This window comes from Engraulis encrasicolus, chromosome 8 (assembly GCF_034702125.1).
Source record: "Engraulis encrasicolus isolate BLACKSEA-1 chromosome 8, IST_EnEncr_1.0, whole genome shotgun sequence".
Taxonomy (NCBI): domain Eukaryota; kingdom Metazoa; phylum Chordata; class Actinopteri; order Clupeiformes; family Engraulidae; genus Engraulis; species Engraulis encrasicolus.
The window spans coordinates 29280831-29304920 of NC_085864.1; the positions used below are offsets into that span (position 1 = coordinate 29280831).

General features: G+C 44.6%; 1 protein-coding gene across 2 annotated transcripts in view; it reads right to left on the minus strand.

Moving 5' to 3' along the window:
• Window positions 1-24090, minus strand: part of cltcb (clathrin, heavy chain b (Hc)) — a 38872-nt gene that overhangs the window by 8660 nt on the left and 6122 nt on the right. For both annotated transcript variants that reach the window (XM_063205403.1, XM_063205404.1), the window contains exons 3-27: window positions 23392-23660; window positions 22646-22807; window positions 22224-22337; window positions 21699-21872; window positions 17608-17805; window positions 16197-16397; window positions 15465-15617; window positions 14926-15048; window positions 14030-14167; window positions 13337-13501; window positions 11901-12081; window positions 11303-11466; window positions 10773-10898; window positions 9991-10133; window positions 9275-9509; window positions 8747-8869; window positions 8261-8406; window positions 7531-7714; window positions 6508-6700; window positions 5791-5948; window positions 4858-5022; window positions 4411-4518; window positions 3307-3474; window positions 2640-2789; window positions 443-574 (exon numbers count right to left, since the gene is read on the minus strand). In XM_063205403.1, the coding sequence (XP_063061473.1) occupies window positions 443-574; window positions 2640-2789; window positions 3307-3474; window positions 4411-4518; window positions 4858-5022; window positions 5791-5948; window positions 6508-6700; window positions 7531-7714; window positions 8261-8406; window positions 8747-8869; window positions 9275-9509; window positions 9991-10133; window positions 10773-10898; window positions 11303-11466; window positions 11901-12081; window positions 13337-13501; window positions 14030-14167; window positions 14926-15048; window positions 15465-15617; window positions 16197-16397; window positions 17608-17805; window positions 21699-21872; window positions 22224-22337; window positions 22646-22807; window positions 23392-23660 (4073 nt within the window). The remainder of the gene's footprint in view (window positions 1-442; window positions 575-2639; window positions 2790-3306; window positions 3475-4410; window positions 4519-4857; window positions 5023-5790; window positions 5949-6507; window positions 6701-7530; window positions 7715-8260; window positions 8407-8746; window positions 8870-9274; window positions 9510-9990; window positions 10134-10772; window positions 10899-11302; window positions 11467-11900; window positions 12082-13336; window positions 13502-14029; window positions 14168-14925; window positions 15049-15464; window positions 15618-16196; window positions 16398-17607; window positions 17806-21698; window positions 21873-22223; window positions 22338-22645; window positions 22808-23391; window positions 23661-24090) is intronic.

Sequence of the window (24090 nt, forward strand, 5' to 3'; positions counted from 1 at the left end):
GACCAGATACCATCATCAATCGCCTTGATCTATTGATTTATACATGACATTCAGTATTAACCCGTAATATTCAGTATTAACACATAATATTCACCATTTCAAGTATTCAGGGCTCTAAATTAACACCAGACAATCGGCCAAATGCTGGTGAAACTTCAGTCTGACAGGTAGGAAAGACCAACTTACCAGCCACTTTGACCCATTGGTGAGTGTGTGTTCGGCTAATACGATTAACATCTAAAAGTCATTTGGGCTGGTGGTGAAAAAATGTAATATAGGGCCCTGCAAGTATTATTTGAAAATTAATGATATTGCAATTAAACCATGACATTTTTTACTCCTGTTTGTAGAGAATGTAAGGGTCCTCGATTAAGCATTAAATGTGGTATACTGGTATATTGGCTTCCGGTGGGTGTGAGTGTAAGACAACGGTTGTTCATACCTTGCTGAAGAAGTTTACTGCACGGGTGTGGTCGAGTCTGGGAGACAGGACGATAAGGAGGTCGTTGAGTAACAAGGGCTTGAACTCCAGATAGAACTGGACCGCTTTATAGTACAACTCCACATTGGCCACCTGAGATGGATGGAAGAAGAGATAAGAGGGGGAGAGGGGGAGAGGAGAGCAGAAATAAATATATAAAGCCATGATGACAAATATGTGGCCTTGCCTTGCCTCCTGCATCCTGATGCAAACCCAGCCTTGGCACAGATGATAATAAACAAGTCCCATTAAACTATTGATTTACTATGGCATAATGGTGTGTGTGTGTGTGTGTGTGTGTGTGTGTGTGTGTGTGTGTGTGTGTGTGTGTGTGTGTGTGTGTGTGTGTGTGTGTGTGTGTGTGTGTGCGTGTGCGTGTGTGTGTACCCGCATATTGTGTGTGTGTGTCTGTGTGAGTGAGGGAGGGAGTGAGTGAGTGAGTGAGTGAGTGAGTGAGTGAGTGAGTGAGTGAGTGAGTGAGTGAGTGAGTGAGTGAGTGAGTGAGTGAGTGAGTGAGTGAGTGAGTGAGTGAGTGAGTGAGTGAGCACCCGCATATTGTGTGTGTATGTGTAAGTGTGTGTGTGTGTGTGTGTGTATTAGTGAGTCCTTGTTAGCTGAGGGCGGTCAACTGGGCATTATACCTTGGTGATGATGATGTCCTTAAGCTAGATTTATGCTTCGGACGCATAGAATCTGCGACCGTCCGTTTTCTGTCTATGCGAGTCCACGCCCCCCTCTCAGAGGCTCTGCGCCCGTCGTCGAGCGCCTCGAAAAAATTCTAACTATCCGTCGGACGGACGCGGAGTACGCAGACAAAAAGGCACTATGATTGGTCCTCTCGCTACTTCCTTGTTCTGTTCTTGTGGCAGCGCAATGCCAGTAGTTTGCGAGAGCAGATCTGTATTCTGTTAAAAACTGTATTGATGCCTTGTGTGTAAATGTGTGTAAATACACGAAGCTACAAGCTAAGTAACAAACAATGCATCAGTTGAACACTCGTGGCACAATGCCTGCGGTTTTACTACCGTTCCTCCACCGAATGTAAACACACATCGGCAGAATCAACTGTCTTTACATGCTTGCATTTTCTGCTCGTGAAAACAGACTGGGTATGTCAAATAATGATACCAGTGCATTGCCTTTGCAATTTGTGTGAAAATACCTAGCTAACCGGGATAGAAAGCAACATTGCTTAATAATGACCGCAGTGCTAACAATGTAGTGAAAGTATCCTAATCGCGCAATTTCAAATGTGGCTCGCGACGAGACCTCGGACCTCGCAGAACTCGCAGATGCATGAATACAATGTTGGTTCGTGGCCACTCCCACGCGAGTTTTGACGAGCGCAGTTGCAGAAGTCTAATCTGACCTTCACCCTGTGTGCGTGGATGCATGCGTTGGGTGGTTCACAGTAGGGCCTTATACCTTGGTGATGAGGTTTTTGAACTGTCCCTCCTTCCAGGCGTCTGTATGTATGTGTGTGTGTGTGTGTGTGTGTGTGTGTGTGTGTGTGTGTGTGTGTGTGTGTGTGTGTGTGTGTGTGTGTGTGTGTGTGTGTGTGTGTGTGTGTGTGTGTGTGTGTGTGTGTGTGTGTGTGTGTGTGTGTGTGTGTGTGTGTTAAATGTTTTACAGCAGGCCTTTATACCTTGGTGATGAGGTTTTTGAACCCCTTCCAGGCATGTGTGTACGAGTGAGTGAGGTGAGTGAGGTGAGTGAGGTGAGTGACTGAGGTGAGTGACTGAGGTGAGTGACTGAGGTGAGTGACTGAGGTGAGTGACTGAGGTGAGTGAGTGAGTGAGTGACTGAGGTGAGTGACTGAGGTGAGTGACTGAGGTGAGTGACTGAGGTGAGTGAGTGAGTGAGTGAGTGAGTGAGTGAGTGAGTGAGTGAGTGAGTGAGTGAGTGAGTGAGTGAGTGAGTGAGTGAGTGAGTGAGTGAGTGAGTGAGTGAGTGAGTGAGTGAGTGAGTGAGTGAGTGAGTGAGTGACGTGTTTTACAGTGGGCCATTATACTTTGGTGATGATGTCCTTGAACTGCCCCTTCTTCCATGTGTGTGTGTGTGTGTGTGTGTGTGTGTGTGTGTGTGTGTGTGTGTGTGTGTGTGTGTGTGTGTGTGTGTGTGTGTGTGTGTGTGTGTGTGTTACAATAGGCTATTATACCTTGGTGATGATGTCCTTGAACTGCCCCTCCTTCCAGGCATCTGTGGGGTGGCTCATCATGGTGATGATGGCGTTGTCGTACTCCTCATACTTGTCATACAGGAACACCAGCTCCGCCCACAGGTGCGCCTGCTCAGCTGCTCTAAGCACCTACACACACACACACACACACACACACACACACACACACACACACACACACACACACACACACACACACACACACACACACACACACACACACACGCACACACACGCACACACACGCACGCACACACGCACGCACGCATACACAAATATTTCATTACCACATCATACCATATTAACAGCTGTACCAGACCATCAATTCAATCATGCATATTAATAAACAACCCAAGTGCACAACTGGCAAAAAGCACCAGCATGCTACACAAACACCATGTGCTTGCGTACACATACACCAGGGATGTGAAACTCAGGCCCGGGGGCCAAATATGTCAACGGATATGCAGGCATATTTGAAGTACCATATATGATGGAAAAGAGTATGTGTGAAATTTTGTGTGTGTGAAATAAATTTTGAGTTCGGCCCACGACTTCCTTCCAGATTTTGATATTGGCCCCAAGTCAATTTGAGTTTGACACCCGTGACATCCACACTCGTGCTCTCTCACTCACACACACTCACCTTGGGGATGTTGACTCGTGACCAGAAGAGCTCCAGGTGTTCCCTCATCTTCTGGGGCTTGAATTTGGAGTAGAGGATGGCCAGCTCGGTGAACATGCCCATGTGGGCGCGCTCCAGGCCCAGCGCAGCCTCCAGCATGGTGATCAGCTCCTCGAAGTAGCCCCGGCCCTGACGGAAAAATACAGACAGATATGTTATATTATTATTATTATATTAGTAGCCCCGGCCCTGACGGAGCAAGACAGACAGATATATTATATTATTATTATATTATGATTATTCTGATTATGATTATGATTATGATTATAATAATAATAATAATAATAATAATAATAATAATAATAATAATAGTAATTATTATTATTTTTATCATATTAGTAGCCCCTGCCCTCATGGAATGAGATTGATATGTTATAATCTTCTATAATTCTATAATTCTTATTACAATTATTATTACTAATTATTATTAATATTGATATTAGCAGCCTCGGCCCTGACATAATAAGACAGATATGTTATATTATTGCTATTATTATTATATTAGTAGCCCCGGCCCTGATGGCACAAGACATACAGACAGATAGGTTAACTTTAAGGTCAAATATGTGTATTGCATCTAAGGTAAGGAGTTTTGCCTCATCTGTCATCTCTACACTTAAGCCCTGCAATAACTTTGGATGGACTCATCCTTCCTGAATGTTACAAGTGTCTGTTTGTCTGGTGCGGTGTTTGAAATTGTGCTTTGGGCTTGTGTGTGCATTCATATTTTGCCATGTTGGATAGTGTTACTGTTTATCGCTCATGGATGATGTCTTGTTGTATATTCATTCATATGTTTGTATTCCTGACGAATTAAGTTGATAAAACACACAAGACTAGCAGGTGTCTGTATTTACCTGGTAGTAGTTGATAAAACACACAAGACTAGCATCTAGTGTCTGTATTTACCTGGTAGCAGTTGATAAAACACACAAGACTAGCATCTAGTGTCTGTATTTACCTGGTAGCAGTTGATAAAACACACAAGACTAGCATCTAGTGTCTGTATTTACCTGGTAGTAGTTGATAAAACACACAAGACTAGCATCTAGTGTCTGTATTTACCTGGTAGTAGTTGATGAGCTCCTCCAGTTCGTCGGCGTGGACCACAATGTGCAGCCCACACATCTGGGCCAGGCGGAACTCCTTCCCGTCCACACAGGCAAAGCAGACCTACAGTATGGGAAAGGGGAAACAGATCAGTAACATCCACAACTGTAATCAATATCAAGCACTTTAACATACAGTATGACACTGTACTACACAGATACAGCATATTAAATTAAAGACCATGTGCCACTTCTGTGGACAACTGTAAACGTGCAGCTAGTACATTATAAAATAACTAATATAACGAAGCAGGTGAATGATGAATTCATTTGTCTAGGTCAAATGAAATGGTGATAAAATGATGGGGTTTATATGTACGTTTGTAGGTATGTATGCAATGCAATCAAGTACTTCTAACTAAATCCATTTCCATGGTTGTATATGGTCCTCAGTCTCTCTCACCTCCTTCCAGGTCCTGGTGCTGTTGGCCTTGCGAGCTCCGTCCACGGCTGCCTGGTACTCGCCCAGGTGCACCAGGGTGGAGGCCAGACGGCCGAAGTTGGACACGTTGTTGTACAGCAGCTTGGCAGCGTCGTACATCTTCTCATCGTAGCATCGGTCTCCCACCTGCACCAGAGGTCAAGACAAGGTCATTCAAGGAAAAAAAAATTAGACAATCGGCAAATCTGCAATAATACAGTATGTGGAAAACGAATTACTGTTACAATGTATTATTGCATGCACTGAATATTACATTATGTGCTTACTACTACATGTTTATACAATGGGAATATAGATGTTGGAAGCAAACATCTAATTGAGTCAAAATCTGTGTATACATAATGTAGTTGGCCAATGAAACCATTTATACTGCTGGCTTTTATGTCAGTAGTGTGCATCTTGTACCTGCTGGATGTGGGCGTTGCTGGGTGTATGTCAGTAGTGTAGTGTGCATCTTGTACCTGCTGTATGTGGGCGTTGCTGGGTATATGTCAGTAGTGTAGTGTGCATCTTGTACCTGCTGGATGTGGGCGTTGCTGGGTGTATGTCAGTAGTGTGCATCTTGTACCTGCTGGATGTGGGCGTTGCTGGGTGTATGTCAGTAGTGTGCATCTTGTACCTGCTGGATGTGGGCGTTGCTGGGTGTATGTCAGTAGTGTAGTGTGCATCTTGTACCTGTTGGATGTGGGCGTTGTTGGGTATATGTCAGTAGTGTAGTGTGCATCTTGTACCTGCTGTATGTGGGCGTTGCTGGGTATATGTCAGTAGTGTAGTGTGCATCTTGTACCTGCTGGATGTGGGCGTTGCTGGGTGTATGTCAGTAGTGTGCATCTTGTACCTGCTGGATGTGGGCGTTGTTGGGTATATGTCAGTAGTGTAGTGTGCATCTTGTACCTGCTGGATGTGGGCGTTGTTGGGCCCGTTGATGAACTCCTCCAGCTCGGCCAGGCGGTTGGTCTTGGCCAGGGCGAAGATGAGCTCCGTCTCCACGTAGGACTCGCGGGACTTCTTACGGGCCATCTGCAGGAACTTCACCAAGTCTTCCCAGTTACCTGCAATGAACATCAAATGGGGTTAGCAGAGAACCACTAACAAGCAAAATCAAAAATAGAAAAGTCCTCTTGAATATATGAACTGCACATTTACACCCAAGGTTAAAAAAATACTTACGGGTATAACAATCTTATGGTGAATATGGCATGGTGCAAACATATTTCCATTACACAGACAGATGTCAATATTGTTTCTGTTTCGTGCCTCAGTTGCTGACAAAAAAAATTGCTACTGGGGTGCTGTGGTGCAGCGTGCTAAGCCCCCCACATTTGGGCTTGCATGCCCAAGGGGACCCCGGTTCGAGTCCGGATAGGGTAATTTCCCAGTCCTACCCCATATCTCTCTCCATCTCATTTCCTGTCTCCTCTCACACGATCCTGACATAATAAACACCCCAAAAGTCCCCCAAATACACTTTAAAAAAGTTTCAAACTACTGTCCAATGTGTGGTGAAGCCAGCCTTCTTTGCAAACACACAACTACAGTGAAATGGGAATCTGACTAAGCGACTCATTGAAACAAATGAAAGTCTAGAGGGCAATGTCGCTGACTTCTTACCACTCTGAGCAGCGGCCTGCCCGACCTCCATGTATGCGGAGGGGTCGTCTGCCTTGATGTAGGAGTCGATGGCCTCCTTGACCAGGCCCTTCTGCAGCTGGGCCTTGGCCAGCTGGCTCCACACTGCCGGCTCGTTGCACCGCTCGGCAAACTCATACGCACGGTCCAGGTTGCCAATGTGCTCGATGAGAACCTGCGGGAGGAGGAGGAGTGCAGATACAGGTCAGCCAGAGAAGGAGGCTGAATATGCCCAGTAAAGCCAAGAGGAAGGACACGTTTGAAGCCATTTATGTCTAGAGATGCTAGAGATGTGTACTTTGCATGTATAAACAATACAGCTGATTTTTGTATCCAGGATGCTTTGGATAAAAAAGTATCCAAAATGTATTGAAATGTAATTAATGTAAGTGCATATACGTATTGATTAGATTCAAAAAGAGGAAGCACGAAATTTAAGTTAATGAAAAAAGAGTGAAGTGCATTGTTTATTTTCAGTGTTCACTTAATTCATACACTTTGCCTTTGCAGGCAAGCACAGAATAGACGTTTGATGCAAATTCCTGTGAAAAGATCTCAGGTGTCTTCAACTTCCAGAGGCAGCTAGCTATAGCCTGATTATCATCGACTTTCAAATCTCTTTGAGACTTGGTCTGACCAAGAGCATAACAATTAACATTTCCCAAACGGCAAGGTTGACCCGCCTCCCTTGGTTTGCTAATGGTTGTTTGCTTCCCAACAAAGTGGGAGGAGTTCCCGATTTTTTGGGGGCTCAGAAAGTACTTCCATTGCTCTTGACCTGACTAGTAGTAATGCTGAAGGTGTTGCTGGAGGGCACGGCCTGGCTATGCTAGCTATACTCCTACTGGAGACATTGAGAATGGACTAGCTCCGAAACTTCTGTCTCTCCAGTTAACCTTAGACTTCTGTTGTATATTTTCGGCTTCAATACACTTTTTCACACAAGTCTTGTGTGCGCCTCCTTTTTTCCATTATCTTGTATGCTAGCTATACTCCAGCACTGACCTGCACGGCTGATGTGTTGACGTCAAACTTGCGGAAGATGGCGAAGGCCTCCTCGAAGAGCTCGTTGCTAATGGCGATGTTGGCGATGTCCGGGGCGTCGTAGTTGTCCAGGCGGTTGATGTACTCCATGACGCGAGTGCGGTCCGCCTTGATCGCCGTGAGGATCAGCAGATTCTGAAGGTTCCTGTGACAGACAAGCGCGTTGGTCAAAGTTTTTTTCAGTAAAACACTACATTATTAAGAACCATGAAAGCCAGAGGGCACTGTGGCACAGTGTGCTAAGCCCCCCACATTTCGGCTTGCATGCCCACCCACGGGGACCCCGATTCGAGTCTGGCCGGGGTCATTTCCTGATCCTCCCCTGTCTCTCTGTACCATTCGCTTCCTGTCAAAATAAAGGCATAAAAGCCCCTGAAAATATATATAGGGTGAATTCAGGTCAATTGGGTCACTTTTCCCCCATTCACTTATATGCGAATAAGTGGCCCAATTTACCTCAATTCACCTTACTATACATATATTTTTAAAAAGAACCATGAAAGCCTATTTTTTTTTTTTTTTTTTAAAGACAAGCTAATGCAAATCGAGCCAATTGGAAACCAAATTCGAGGATTTGGGAAAAGAGCTCTTCATTATTTAATGTTGTTCTTCAATATCCATGGCATTATTTCCATCACTATATGAATGACTTAGCCTGTAGTCTGTTCCTACATTTCCTCTAACACCGTACCTGTGTTCACTGAAGACAGAGTTATCGAGAACGATCTTCTCGAGCAGCTCGATGAGTTCATTGGGCAGGTCTGCAGTCATGAAGGCTTTGACAGTGACGGACACCTCCTCAGGGTCCTGGGTTTCTGAGAGAGCGGTCTGAACCACCTACAGCACAGGAGGGTGGCAAGAAAATACTTTAGTGGCACTGATCTCGTTAAACTTTTATGATCTTTCTTTGACATCACATGTCTGATGCTTACATCTACACATGCTTGAGATATGTACTTTGCATGTATAAAAATACAGTTGATTTGACATTTTTATGTTCATACTTAGTCATATTCACCCACTCAATAACACCACATAACACATCATATTCACCCATTCAATAACACAATGTCATTTATGCTTTATGATTTTTCTTAAAAGAATTTCTTCAAAAGGAAGCTTTGACTTGAGCTTTAAAAGTCATAAGACCTCTGCGGGTTTAAGGGGCAGGCCGTACCTGGTCGATGAGAGGCCTCCTGAAGGGGTTGGTTTCCAGTAGCACGCTGGCCCACAGCTCCGGGTCCTTGCGGCGCACAAGGTACCGCGACAAGCTCTTGAACAGGGAGTTCTCATTGCACACCTGCAAGGAACAGAGGCCTCTGGTAAGTTGCTGACAGTTTTTAAACCAGGTGTTTTACATCCTGTACAGCACACTAGCAGTGTGTACATTTCTAATAGAGGTTGTTTATTTTATTTTTAAAGTTGAATATCCTTGGATTTGCCGAACCCAAAGCCTGGAACCTTTGCATATAATTATCATGTGCTTCTGCACACTAGTGATAAAGTTTTTATTGTTTTTATGTGCATGCTGAATGTGACACCTTTAACCCATATTCAGAAAATCCTAAATTCACATTTCTCTCTTTCTCTGCTTGTGGACGATATAAAAAAAAAGACATTCAATATTTATGCAAAATTGTGCTCATGCATTTGCATTGAAGTTAATGCATGTGTTTTTTTTACGGACATCCCAGTGCACACGTACATTAATGAGTTCCTGGTCGCACTGTCCCCTCTCGTAGGCGACGCAGGCCAGGTGGGGGTCCCTCTTCTCGCAATACTTGCCCACCACACGGCTGTCGTAGAAGGGGTTCTCGCGCAGGAAGCGCTCGGGGTTGTTGTTGCTGTCGATGTAGATCTTGGCCAGGGCGTTGTGGGTAGCTGGCTCCTCGCAGCCCTCGTGGATACGGGCCTCCAGCCAAGGCAGCAGCAGCTTCAGTCTGTCGCGGTAAAATATTACAGAGCAAGGGATGAATGGAGTGAGAGAGAGAGAGAGAGATGAGACACAAACAAACAAGTATTTTCTATGGAAGGGAACTGTTGCACAAATATGGCTCCTTCCTGGAAGCTCTCAAAATGTGTTATATATAAATAAAGAACATGACCTAAGATAAAAAGTGGACTTCTGTTTTGATTGCATTGTTGAAATTAGATAATGAGTTCTATGTCGAGGAGTCGTTTTTATAAATGAGCAAATTGTACAAATACAACAGATATTTAGTACAAAGTTTTTTTTTAAACCATTGCATAACATAATTTATCATTTACAACATAAAATAATTGATAACATTACACAGTTATAGCAATTTTGGGTTTCTAATGAAATACTTTTGCTATTGGCAGTGACATCGGCTTGAGTTGAGACGTCCTGCATGTAGAGGAGGTCGGAGCCTCAGAGCTGCTCAGCCAATGGGAGCCCACCTGTTCCTCTTCTCCACCTCCGCCACCAGCTCGTCAGTGGAGAACTGGCCGCGCACCACCAGGATCAGGTTCTTGATGACGTCCTCAGAGCAGTCCACGTCCAGCAGCCCTCCGATCACCACGGGCAGACGGCTGGGGTTCACCTGAGGAAGGCACACACTCACTTAGTGAATCTGAGGAAGACCGAGAGGTCGAAACGTCATTGCCAATGAATGAATGAATAAAAAGAAGAAAATAACTTGAAGAAGAAAAAATCCAAAGGAGTGTGCAAACCTTTTTTCAAAAAATACGTAATATTTTTGTTCAGCACCAGGGATTGTGCACAAGTAACTCTCTACACACTCACTTAGTCCCTTATGACTGCTTATTTAATGTTCCATACATTAGCAGCAGGGCTCTAAATGAACTTTTTTTCTTCATCACCAGCCAAATTGGCTAGATGATAATCTTACTAGCCAAACACACACATTAATGGGTACAAGTGGCTGCTGGTACATTTTCTTTTCCACCAGCCAAACTGAATATTCACAAGCATTTGGCTGGTTGGCAGGTGTTAATTTAGAGCCCTGATTAGCATATTATGCAGTATAACACATACTGTACTGAGCAAGATAGTACAAATGCAAATACTACAGATAATCTATTTTCATATTCAGCTAACGCCAAAATACTTCACAGATGTATTTTTCTTTCCTTTTCTGTTGCATCTATGGTCTAGTCTCACGTGAACAATGCCTCTGAGTTAAGCGATCTGTTGTTCTAGTCTGTCTTCCGTGGCTCACCTTCTGCACATAGATCTCGATGTACTTCTGCAGGTTGTTGCGGTACAGGTACAGCACCAGGTCGTGGACAAAGTCGAAACGGTCGCACACGATGATCAGAGGCAGCTGGTCAGTCAGTTTGGCTTCCTGTTTCAAAAGGGAAAACGATACCATAAAGTAATGTTCATATATAAATCCATATTTATTACATATCCAATAGATTTTCCCTACCTGTAGCATAGAGTACCATATCATATTAATTGAGCATACCCTTGATGTTTTGGCCTATAAGCCACTTCTTTTTCCTCATGCTTTGAACCCTGCGGCTTATACCATGATACGGCTAATTTATAGGTTTTTATTTGTGACGAGCACGAAGGGAAAAGAGTTAGCACCACAGCTTATGTTTTGCAAATATCCCATGTTACAATGTAAACACCTGTTGCAGAGGTGCCTATACATGTACAATTCTTTGTTTCTTCTTAATTTGAGTGAGTGCGGCTTAAATTCAGGTGCGGCTCATAGGTCGCAAATTACTAAAGGAATCGCACCTTGAGGAAGTTCTTGACGCGCTCAGGGTCGTAACAGTTGCTTTCTCGGCAGATCCTCTCCACCTCTTTGATCTGTCCGGTCTTGCAGGCTGCCTGAATGTACTTGAAGTGAACCTCTGGGTCCTGGCTGAAGTTCACGATGGAGCCCAGGAAATAGAAAAGACCTGTGATGGAAAAAATACATATATATTTTTTTTTGTTTTCCTTTGTATGAATACGAAGTCAATCTGAACTTTGACATATCACAGTAATATTTCATACCATGCGTGTTTAATGTGAGCATCAGCCTTCAGTTTAAAGATCAGTCAACATTCTAATGTCATTTACTTTTATTTGTAGTGCACCTGAAAACTGTTAATCCAGGTCATGCTGATGAAATAACTACCCAAAATCACAATGTTAGGACTAAATAACACCACCATTTGCTATACTTCTATTTTTTGCTTCATGTTTACAGCATTGTGCAATAATGTGTATTAGGTCTTTGTGTATTTGTATTAGGCTTTGTGTAGGCTTTGTATTTGTGTATCTATGTAAGCTGTCAGACACCTACATTTTCCTCGGGATTAATAAAAGTACTCTAATCTACACCACATACCCTCAAAGCTCTTGAAGGACTCGAAGAGCTCGATGAGCGTGTTGGTGGAGAGCTGCTCGTGGTACTTGGAGGCCACCTGGACGCAGATCTGCAGGTTCTGGCGGATGTTGGCAGACAGCATGGCCCTCAGGCACTCCAGGGAGTCCTCCACCGAGAGGGAGCCGAAGAAGTTCACCAGCCACTGTGGACAACACAACACAAGATTCAACCACCAGACTCAACACTTAAAATTACTGTGATAGTACGATAGCACCCAGTTTGGAGGAAAGCTGAGGAGAACTATATGTTTAAAAGACTGGCCTAATCTTTTATTATATGTATGTTACATTTGTTTTGTCTTATAGTCCTCCACTGACAAGTTCACCAGCCACTGTGGAGAACAACACACCATCAGCTTACCATAGACTCAACATTTACAATTACTGTGATAGTACCGTCTAATGAAATATTAGTAATGATACTGTAATTCCACTTAATTTTGGGGAAAGCTAGGGAGTGCTTGCTCTGTTTAAAAGACTGGCCTAATTTTAAATGTAGTGTGGGTGATGCGCGCACATCCAGTAAAACAGGTGCTGGATCAAACAAACGTGCGTAAAGGAAGAAAGGAAATCCGCACACTGTTACTGCTCACCGATTTATTTGAACACAACGTTTCGACCTCAGGCGGTCTTCGTCAGGTGTGGGTGAGCAGTAACAGTGTGCGGATTTCCTTTCTTCCTAATTCTAAATGTACTCAGAGCTTTTTAGGTGATGTTCTTTTGTATAGCCCTCTACCCAGGGAGCTGAAGAAGTACAAAAAACACACACAGCTATCTACAACTTACTCTAGGCCATTACAACACAACAAGTTTATAAGCGATCACTAATCATTAGTAATGACTGGTTAATTAACTGAAAGATTAGTGTGTGTACTGTGCAGTGCATTTTAAATATGGTGTAGCCACTTGAATGATTCAGTGAAATATTGATACTGTGCCACCTCTTTCCAGTCACTTCCGTGCTCTGTCTAGTCTTTACACAAAAACATTTTTTAGTGGCCTAAGATTGTGTGTGAACATCCAATCAACAGGTGCTGGATACGCATTTGCAGAGTCTGTTATTTACCTGTGCTCAGTCTAGCTATTGGGTTTTTAGACAAGTCTTAACACACTTTTTAACATTTGTACATCCAATCAACAGGTCCTGGTGGATACGCATTGCACAGTAGTCTGTCATGTGTGACTGAGGTCATCTTGCACCTGTTCACCCCCCTCGGGGATCGAACGTGCGATCTCGTCAACTACAACGGTCCGGCAATGGGAGACACAGTACGATACCGCTGGGCCAAGAGACTAGTCTCTCAGCCCAACGGCACGAGACTGTATGAAGCTATCGGAGGGAGGTTTACCAACGTTCCACGCCAACTCTGTGCTAGTTAGCCTCCGTTACACATGTACCTCTGGGTTGAGCAGGTGTGTGTGCACCACGGCCCTCTTGATGTCGTAGAGGTCTGTGTAGTGCTCCAGAGCCCTCTGCAGCAGGCCGGCCTTCTCGCACAGCTGCGCCACGTGGGCCCGGTCGTAATGGGTGAACATCTGGTTACCCAAGATGGCATCTGCCACCTGCGGAGGAGAGAAGAAGAAGAAAGATCGTCGATATTAGCAACTGATCAACAAGCCATCTGTGGAGGAAGGGAAGGGGACAGGACATGATTTAGAGTTCAGGGGCATGTTTCTCCAAAGTGTAATTGTTAGCCAGTTAGCAACTTGGGTAGTTGTCAATGGGAAATTGCAAACGAAAAAGTAGCTCACGTAGTTAGCAACTATGGTGTCAAGAAATGCACCCCAGAGCAGCAGAAGCTCTCTAGCTTTAGTTTGGTCTATTGTTTTGTTGCAACAATGTACAATGGCTGCAGTTTGAAGGAGTTGCCCAATCAGTAACTTCTTATCGTCAAAAATTAGTAACAGGAAGTTCGAGTTGTCATGCATAGAATATTAAGTGCATCAATTTCTGTTCAAATCAAATTCTGTATCAGAGGATGAGACGAACATCTCAAGAGGGTCCCCAATATCAATGACATGTTTTGTTATAAGGAGAGAGAAAGGAGGAGGAGGAGGAGGAGGAGGAGGAGGTGTAGGAGGAGAGCAGACCTGTGGTGCGTGCATGAGGTTCATCTCCAGCAGGCGTGTCTGCAGGGGTCCCTCTGTGGGCCGGTTGTTCTTCAGGGCGTCCAGCAGGAAAGAGGTGCACTGCTGGATCAGGTTGTACTCCATGAACACGTCCACAATCTGAGGGGAGCAGAACCAAGAGAGAGAGAACACGTCAGCCAAAACAAACACAGTACTGATGTGAGGAGACGGATGATTAGTAGTAGTGTTTATTGTCCCACTACAGGGATAATCTGCGATAGCAATTATTGTTTAGGTATGGAGACGGATAATTACCCAAAGAGGAGCCCTCTTTCTTTAAGGTTAACTTCCAATGGGGAACTTTCTTAGAACTTTAGAGCAATATGAATTTTAGTCATCAATGCTTAATCAAAGTTTATGACTAGGCCTATATGATTATAAAACAGGCCAATTTTGCACCTCGGTAGCGGTTGTTGTTGACATGTGATAGGTCAGCCAGCGGGAGCAGAAAAACCCTGGTTGAAGCTGACTTTTTTCATACTTTTATCTATTCATTTGGTTACCCTGCTTCCAGGTCAGACGTTTTGGATGTGCAGGCTTTAAACTACTCCTATATGACATTAAAATAGGGCTGCACGATATTAGAAAAATATGCGATACACGATAACATGACCGTATTCTGGGAAAAACCATGGCTAATACAGCATCAACTTAAAATGTCAACATTTTTAATGCATTTTTTAACCTTCTCACCAAATTTCCTGTTATAAAAAATCAAAAACTGTTTACGATACGTGCACAACCTTTGCGATACGTGTATCGCAAGCCGTGATATCGCGATATCGATACATTTTCGATATATCGTGCAGCCCTACAATAAAACACAATTTGGTAGCCCAGTGTTTGTTGTTGCTGACCTGTGTGATGTCGGCCAACGGCTCCTCGTCCTGCACCAGCATCTGGGAGAACTGCAGGCCCTGCTCAGGGCTGATGCGCATCACGTTCCTCAGCAGGAAGATCCAGTCGGGAGTGTAGCCCACCTGGCAGCAACAACACATGAACACAGATGAGTGAGGGAATGAATTGATTTGACATTCTCAGTTCTCATATACAATTAAACACATGATCCATATAAACCGCACCACATACAGAGAGTCAGGATAACACAATAAGGCTTGGAAGCTTATTTCCATTGTGGTCCTTTGATGTTGAATAGCAGCAGATGTTAAAATGACAAGATTGGCTCTGATAAGACACATGAGTTAAACCGCAGTCCTTATATGGATTCTTTGTTATCGGAGAAAGAACAAGGGTTCCATCATCATACAAACTCAAATGCATTAACTTCATGTACATGCTCAAACATTCATTTAAACAAAAAATGCAAAATCAGTGCACTGAAATACAGCAAGTTGAAATCTGTTTTGGAAATATATTAACACCGAGCTCTTCTTACCTTTTTGGCGTACAGGACTATCTTCTGGAACTGGCCAGTCTCTGCGAAGCACTGGATGACTTTGTTGGGTACGTTGGCCCTCAGGTAGACACTCAGGGCCAGGGTGGGGTCCACAGACTTCACCAGATCTCCAAGCTCCTCAGAGCACTCGAGCTAGAAAACACACAAGAAACCTCCAGTCAAGCCACAGATCACTTTCCCAGCTTTCTCAAAAACCCAATAACCTAAGGTTTTAATGTCAGCTTCAGAAATGCAAAAAACCTTGGCCGTGTACTGTTTTATAGACCAGTCATCTGCGGGTAGTGGAAAATAGCCACAATATTGAATTTTGGGGCAAATTTTTATTTCTTCCCCGTTCCCATAGGCCACAGTGAAACCTCAACAGGAAAACTAGTCTAGTTTTTCCAGCAGATAGCCTGTCGATTCCTTCCATGTGCGTACTTCAGACAGTTGATATGTGTGTTTAGTATTGTGTGCTGGGGTAGTTTAGTATTGTGTGCTGGGTAGGTGCTGGGTAGGTCTACACACTGCCGATCAGCTCCAAAAATAAACTTTATTATTTAATAATAAAGTTTATTTTTGGAGCTGATCGGCAGTGTGCAGACCTACCTTTTTCAATAGCATTGTGTGCTGCTCATACAGCACAGGATTTGTCATTTCTGAACTCCAAGTGGGAACTGGAATCGCTGTAATGCTTGTTAGACCCCTGGTGCCCCCTTCTTCCCTCCTCACCTTATCCTCCTTGAGCCACTTCTCCAGCAGCTGCTTGCGTCCCTGCTGCAGCACGGGCCTGCACAGCTCCAGGGACTCGAACTTGTTGAGCTGGCCCTGGTCCAGCAGGATCCCGAAGTACTGGAGCAGGGGCGAGGTCTGGCCCGGCTGGGCCGGAACGCTCTGGAAACGCCGGATGGTGTCGGGAGTCCGCAGAATTCCCTGACGGGGCACAGAGGAGGAACAACGGCAGGTTATTCTCAGACACACACACAAACACAAACACAAACACACACTCCCTCCCTCTCTAACACACACACACACACACACACACACACACACCTTCCCTAATGCGACAAAACACCTCACACCAACACTAAATGCGGCAAGTCAACATTTTCGTTTCTGTCTGCAAGTCAGCTGATCAATAGCCCCACTCTGCTTCCAAGCTGCTATCTCTCATTACTGACTCATTATGGGGCCACGTGAGGGTGGGGGTGGGGGAGACGGTGCTGGTGGGTGATTGATGGAGTGAGGGTTGAGGGTAGAGGGTGTAGGTGGTGGTGGTGCGGGTGGCTGGGGTACCTTGGCAAGATGCGGTGGAGAGGGTGAGGGTAGGGGAGAGGGTAATGGTACTGGAGAGGGTGAAGGTAGTGGTAGGGGAGAGGGTGGTAAGTGGTGGTGGGTGGGGGCTGGGGTACCTTTGGCGCTATGTGGAGGGTGGGGGGAGGGGAGGGGAGATGGTGCTGGTGGGTGATTGATGGAGTGGTGGTTCCTGGGTGTGGTGTGGAGGAGAGGGTGAGTCTAGGGGAGAGGGATTAAGTCAGTCGTTCTCAACTCATTTTAAACAAACGCCCCCCTGACCCCATCGTTAGCCTCCCGACGCCCCCTTGACCTCTGGCCAACGCTCCCATTAGTATTAAAAAATAAAACGGACTAATGCACCCCAATGGCAACTAAGCCCCGCCCCCTCTCAGATGTATCTTTCCCTTGGGCTCCCCAACATCCCCTGGGGGGCTGTAGCATCCATGTTGAGAAACGCTAGTGTTAGTGGTGGTGGTGGTGGGAGCTGGGGTACCTTGGGCGTGTTGGAAGGAGAGGGTGAGGGTAGGGGAGAGGGTGCAAGTGGCGGTGGTGGTGGTGGGCTGGGGTACCTTGGGCACGATGGGAAGAGAGGGTGAGGTCAGGGTTGCCAGATGAGACTGATTATTTCCAGCCCAAAAAATGCTCAAAACCCACCTGGAAGCACTAAATCCCGCCCAATTTGAACTTAATTCTATAGATTTCTCTGGCCATAGATCGGCAGAAAAACCTGCCCAAATGCCATTTTTACCCTTTGTTACCCGCAGACTCCCATCCTAAACAGCCCAATTGGGCAGGAACCTGCCCAATCTGGCAACACTGGGTGAGGAAAGGGTTGGAGCTGGAGTACCTTGGGCGCGTTGGCGGCCACTTTGGCAGCCTCCGAGTAGTTGCCGCTGGCGAAGAGGTTGTTGAACTTGCGGGCGAAGAGCTCCTCTGCCCCGGCCAGGTTGTTGCGGACGGCCATGCGCAGGGCCAGGTCGGGGTTCTGCAGCACGTTGGTGATATAGGGAATGATGTTCTCCTCCTCCACGCATACAGACAGCACCTGCCAGGACACAATATGGCACAGAACACATGTAGGTGACCCTCTAATGAAGACAGCATTTTCACTGTCGAAATATGTCAGGTAAAAGATGAAAACTTTTACACGTCTGTAACAAAAGAAACTTGAATGATGTTCTCCTCCTCCACACACACAGACAGCACCTGCCAGGACACAACAACATGGCACAGAACACATGCATGACGTCCATCATGTCTTACGTTATATCAAGTCTTCAAGTGTCTTTTGTTTCAGACATGTAAAAAAATTTATCTTTTACTTGACATGCTTCGACGATGAAACTTCCGACTTTATCAGAGGGTCTATGTGACCTTCTGATGAAGAAGGAAGTTTCACCGTCGAAACTTCAAGACTTGATGGCACAGAACAACAACAAATGTTGGTGGCAAGGAACAGGAGAGTGCAACACATCGGACAAATAGAATGGCTGAAGAGTTCAGGTGTAGAATCTGAGAGCTTTGGTTTAGACCTGTGACTGTCCCAATACAAAAGAGAGGAACAGCCCCTGAACATAGAGTAAGAAATGACTAAAGAGAAAATAAAAAAATAAAAAAAATACTACATTTGTGAGAGTCTAGGATATTTGGTTTAAACCTGACACTGTGACACTAACGCAGTGGTTCTCAAACTTTGCTCATCATTCCCCCCTTCGGAGGATCTGGATGCTTCCGAACCCCCCCAGCAACAGCAGTACTCGCGCAAAACTGATTTTACGATCGCTGCGCTGTGCTGAATCAAAGAAAGGTAACTGGTGAGATAAAACAAAGAGGGACTGCAGTGGAATGCAGATGTGTGTTCATGTCCTGTATGACAATTAATAAAGTTTATAATTATGTATATAATGCTTAAAACGTATTGGCTTATTGGCAAGACATGAAATTTCCTGGGGGGGGGAGAACGCCCAAATCAGATGTCACACACTCCCCCCGCAATGCCTCCGCGCCCCCCCAGGGGGGCTTGTGCCCCACTTTGAGAAACACTGCACTAACGAATTGGCAAACGGAGAATTGTCACATATGTCAAGATTATTTCACTACATTTGCGGGAATGATGATGTTTGATTTAAAACTATGACTGTCCAATTTACACAAAATCACACACAAGGTCAGGACAGAATAATGATAATCTATATATAAAAAGAGTCTCAATCTTATTGCAGACTTGAAACCTGTGACTGTCTGTAATGAAGTTAATCTTTGTTTGGGTACAAGTGTGTTGGCCCCAATGAGCTTGCATGTCATGAAATACCCAGTGAGGCTTATCAGCCGAGCCAGCCTCACACCAAAGCCTGATTAAAGCATTAGAGCTCACTCTGAGGGTCATTCCGCGAAAACAAAATCTGCAACTTGCATAACCAATAAGATGATGGTGCAGAAGACCATTTCCACCATGCCAGGAATACGGAAGTAGTTCTAGACAAAACATCAACATATCTGAGTACAGTATGGGTGCTCGATTCTGCCTCACTTAGGCCAGTATTTAGGTTCATCCACGTTACACCAATCCACACCAAACTGAAGCACCGAAATGGTATTCGTTACGTTCTGTATTTATACAGCAAAATCCACATGCTTCTAATACTTTAAAAAAATAGTATACGCCAATGCCATGTAATGTTTTGCCATCACAACAATGTGAAAGCTTACAAATGTCACATTTTAACCCTGTGGCGTCTTAGGAGGTGATGGGAGTGACACCTCTCTCCGGAAACACGGCCGGACTGATTCAGACAAGAGTGTGGGAGGGAAGCCCTGAGGAGGAACCCTAAGAGGATTAGGCAGACTCCTGCACTGCACTGGGGGGGAAGAGAGAGAGAGAGAGAGAGAAAGAGAGAGAGAGAGAGAGAGAGAGAGAGAGAGAGAGAGAGAGAGAGAGAGAGAGAGAGAGAGAGAGAGAGAGAGAGAGAGGGGGGGGGTAGAAAGAGAGAAATAGACAGACAGAGAGAAAGAGAGAAAGAGAGACAGACAGACAGACAGACAGACAGGAAGAAGAGAGAAAAAGACAGACAGACATAGACCAAGAGAGAAAATGACAGAGAGAGAGACATAATAGAGCGATAGAGAGAGAGACAGAGAGAGAGAGAAAAAGAGAAAGAGACAGAGAGAGACAAAAACAGAGAGAGAGAAATAGACAGACAGAGAGAAAACAACAGAGAGAGAGAGAGAGAGAGAGAGAGAGAGAGAGAGAGAGAGAGAGAGAGAGAGAGAGAGTGAGAGAGATGTCCGGGTGACACATGCCGTGTTGCCGTGGGGAAGGAGACCCGATGAGGAGTTATTTTTACTAGATGCTGCCGAACCACAGAGCCTGTGGGTTGTGGTGGCACACACTGTGCTGTCTGTTTATTCAATTGCATGCCATATTGACATGTGTGGATAAAGCAAGTGTGATGATACAAACATTATAGGAATTCTACACAGTCTGAACTGATATGCCATTATTAACACACGCACGTGCACGAATGCGCACACACACACGCACGGTTTGAGCATTCAGCTTAACAACACAGCCTTCCAACCATCAAAAAGTTGGCCCAAAAGAAAACTAAATTAAGTCTTGCAGTATGTCAGGTAATGCCATTATTAGGGCTGTAACGATATTGTATCGAACCGAGAAATCGTAATACACAGAGTCACAATACTGTATCGTGATACAAGGAGGCAGTATCGTGATACGCCCTTTCAAAGTTTTATTACCCATTAGTCCAGAAAACAACCTTATGATTTAATGTGATAGTGTTTCCAAACTTCAGTGGAGATACATTTCAGAAATCGTGGGGTGTATCGAACCGTAGGTCAATAATCGTGATACGAACCGAATCGTGAGTTGAGGGTATCGTTACAGCCCTAGCCATTATAACAATATGTATGCAAGTTGTTTTCCAAGATTCACCACAGCTTTGTGCAAATACGAAGCGACACATAGTGGAGAGATATGCTTCTCAACCTTAACTTCTTAACCAAGAAAATCCCTGTGGGAAACACTGCAACCCATACTGCACATAGAGACACACACACACACACACACACACACACACACACACACACACACACACACACACACACACACACACACACACACACACACACACACACACACACACACACACACACACACACACACACACACACACAAACACACACACACAAACACACACACACACACACACACACACACACACACACACACACCCACTGACCCACACGCCCAGTGAGTTGAATGTGGCCGACCGAGCCATTCAAAAGAAAAGAGTGCCACTCCTGCACTGCATATTTAATAGGGCTTAGAGTTGAGCTCAAAAATAATTTATTAGGTTGCAAGAGTACGGTTACAACGTGGCAACACAAGACGTCTCCAGACCTCCATCTTGACCCATGTACTCACTCACACAAGCAAACATACCATAACATCTGTCAACCCAGTCTGGAGCGAGTTTGATTTTTCCACAGGGAATATCCGGGGCGAAACATACACACACACACACATTTTAACCGTAAATATTTCACAGATGCCACCTGTTGTTTACGGGTGATTCCCTCCAATCATGCCCATGCACAGTTTTCTAATTAAATGTTATGATGTTCTGTCATTTCTCTGATGTTAAGTCATTGTCTGATTTTTCGGGGGGTTTTCTGCCTCCCCTTGATTTTCCCAACCTTTGACCTAGCTACCAGTCACACCTTAAAATTTGCTTAAACATGTTTATCAAACTCTTAAAGCACATTGAGCTGCATGTTTGTATGACTCATCATCAGCAGCAGCATCTTGAACCGGCTTCATTTTCCACGGGGTATGCCAGGGTGAAACACACACCCAGTCTTACACAAAGATTTTGTACTTTTTATTTTTACTGTGAATGTTTCGGAGACGGTTCCCACCTGTCCTTTGCGGTTGACTCCGATGATGCCTGAGGTGGCCTCGTGGGGGGCCGTGACGAAGATGGTCTCCCCACTGATCCTGTTCATGTAGATGCACGTGCCCGTCTCAAGGTCATACAGGTGGATGTAGCCGTACTTGGTGATGAGGAACACCACGTCCTGCTTGCTGCTTATCTGAGAGAGAGAGAACAGAAAAGAGTCATGATGAGAAAGGAAGTCAAACTCTGCACAAGGGTCAATAATGCAGCACCATTTGTTGTGGTCCCATGATGTTGTGTAGCAACATTTTAAAAAAAAAATCTATATATATATTTTTTTTTTTTAAATAATCTCACCACTGATTTGAATAGCCCTAGCTTGAATTACTTTTTGTTTTTATCAATCTAGAGAATATAGAAAGTGTAATGGTGAGCAGAAGGGCACAGAGTCTTTGCATAAAACCATTTCAGATCAGCAAAACCCCCATCGGAAATAGGTGTGATAAGAGGGAGGATGGAGACAGTGGATAGAGGACATTTCAGTTACCTGCATAGCTACTGGAAAGTCGTTCTGGGCTTCAGGAGGGAAGAAAACATCTACAGCTTTCTTTGGAAACGGCTGGTTGCCCGTAGGTGGAGTACCAACTTCAATGATGTGTAGCTGGAGGAGAAGACAAGACACAGCAGACACAGCTCACTTGGTGTTCTCTCCCTGACACCACCAGAGGTGCCTAACAACAATAGAACTTAGTGTAATCTCTGAGAATCGCCAGTGGTAGGCTCTGGAACACCAAAAAGTCTGAGGAAGGCCAGATGGTCGACATGTTACTTCATTAATAAATCACTGTGCTGGAAAATGAATGGCACATTGTCTTTGATCAATTCTGAAACTACACCAGTAGCCAGCACCTGTTTCAGAGTACATAATTTTACATTCTTGACAAAGCTTTGGAATAGCAAACACTGTACCTTTCCCCCTGCTTGTCCTCGTACGGCAAAGCAAAAGAGGGTGGACTCTTCTGCGTTTCCCTCCATTTTGAACTGAGCAAACCCTGCAGCATGTCCCTCAATGGGCTGGGACACCTTCCTGTCCACAGAGTACAGCTGCATTGCACCTACAACACGGTTTTGCTTCATGGGGAAAAAGAAAAGTAAGGGTTGACGTTAGAGCCCATTGAAATACATGCTTTTCATGCTAAAGATCGCAAAACATATTTTGCACAATAACAGGCAACGACTCATTGCCATGCTCATTTTCATGCTAAAGATTGCAAAACATCTTTTGCACAATTAACCAATGAGTATGCATGCATCGCCAAAAACATGCAGATTCAATATCAAACTAGAAAAGCACTCAAGAGAAGTGCAGACCTCCGCCAAAGAAGCTGTTTGATGGAACAAAACACAACCTCCTTGGCGGAGGTAATCATTTCTCAGTAATATTCGAGATCTGACATTCAAACATAGTGTTTTGATATATTGTAGCTTAGGTTGACATTTTAAATCCACAGATTAATTAATTTCAATCCAACCCGCCAAATGTCAAAAGCATCAACAGCCAGACAGATCTTTCCTCGGCAGAGCCATTCAACAAAATCCACTGTTCATCATTCACAACATAGCAAATCCTCTGAAATTACATGTTCACCGCACAAAATAAACAGTGTGCCGTATTTTTTTGCATGAGGTGGCCCACTCTGACTTCCAAAAAATACCTGTGCAGAGATTCCAATGAGCAGCAGCCATTTCTGTTTGGCGTCAGTGCGATAGTTGATGATTTGACAGCCTGCTAAACTGGAGTGTCTGTCAAAGACTTTGACAGGCTGGGAGTCTCCCTCCATGCTCCAATGGTAGACAGCGTTGTCAGTCACAAGTGCCACCGTGTTGAGGGAGATCCACTTCCAAAACGTGACGTCGTCCGTCATGGTGTGTGCCTTCATTTTGCTCTTCATTTCAATGTTAAAAATCTGAAGTGTTTTTGCAGCTATGGGGGAAAAAAACGGGACAAAAAAAAACAGCATTTTGTACGTGGAAGGGATTTGTTTGTGCATTGGCTTAATTCATAACCAAATGTAAAAATGTCACATAAAAACACAGACATTTTTGACAAAACATGGCAAGACACCAAAATTCCACTGAAGTGAGAAATATTGGCAGCCATGGTGTGAAGGTTTCACCATGACAGTGAGACAACACAGCAAGCGCAATGCAAAATCAAAACAACAAACATGGAAAGTGTTAAAAGACATCCAGTCACATGTTGGGGAGGCATTCAATTACCCATTAACAGTGTGTGGAGGACTATATACTAAGAGTAACACGAGGGGCCACAGACGACAGAGTTTTTGGGGAGTAAAGACATCACATTGGTTAAATAAATAAAGCTCTGTGCATGCTACTTGTGAGTGCCAATC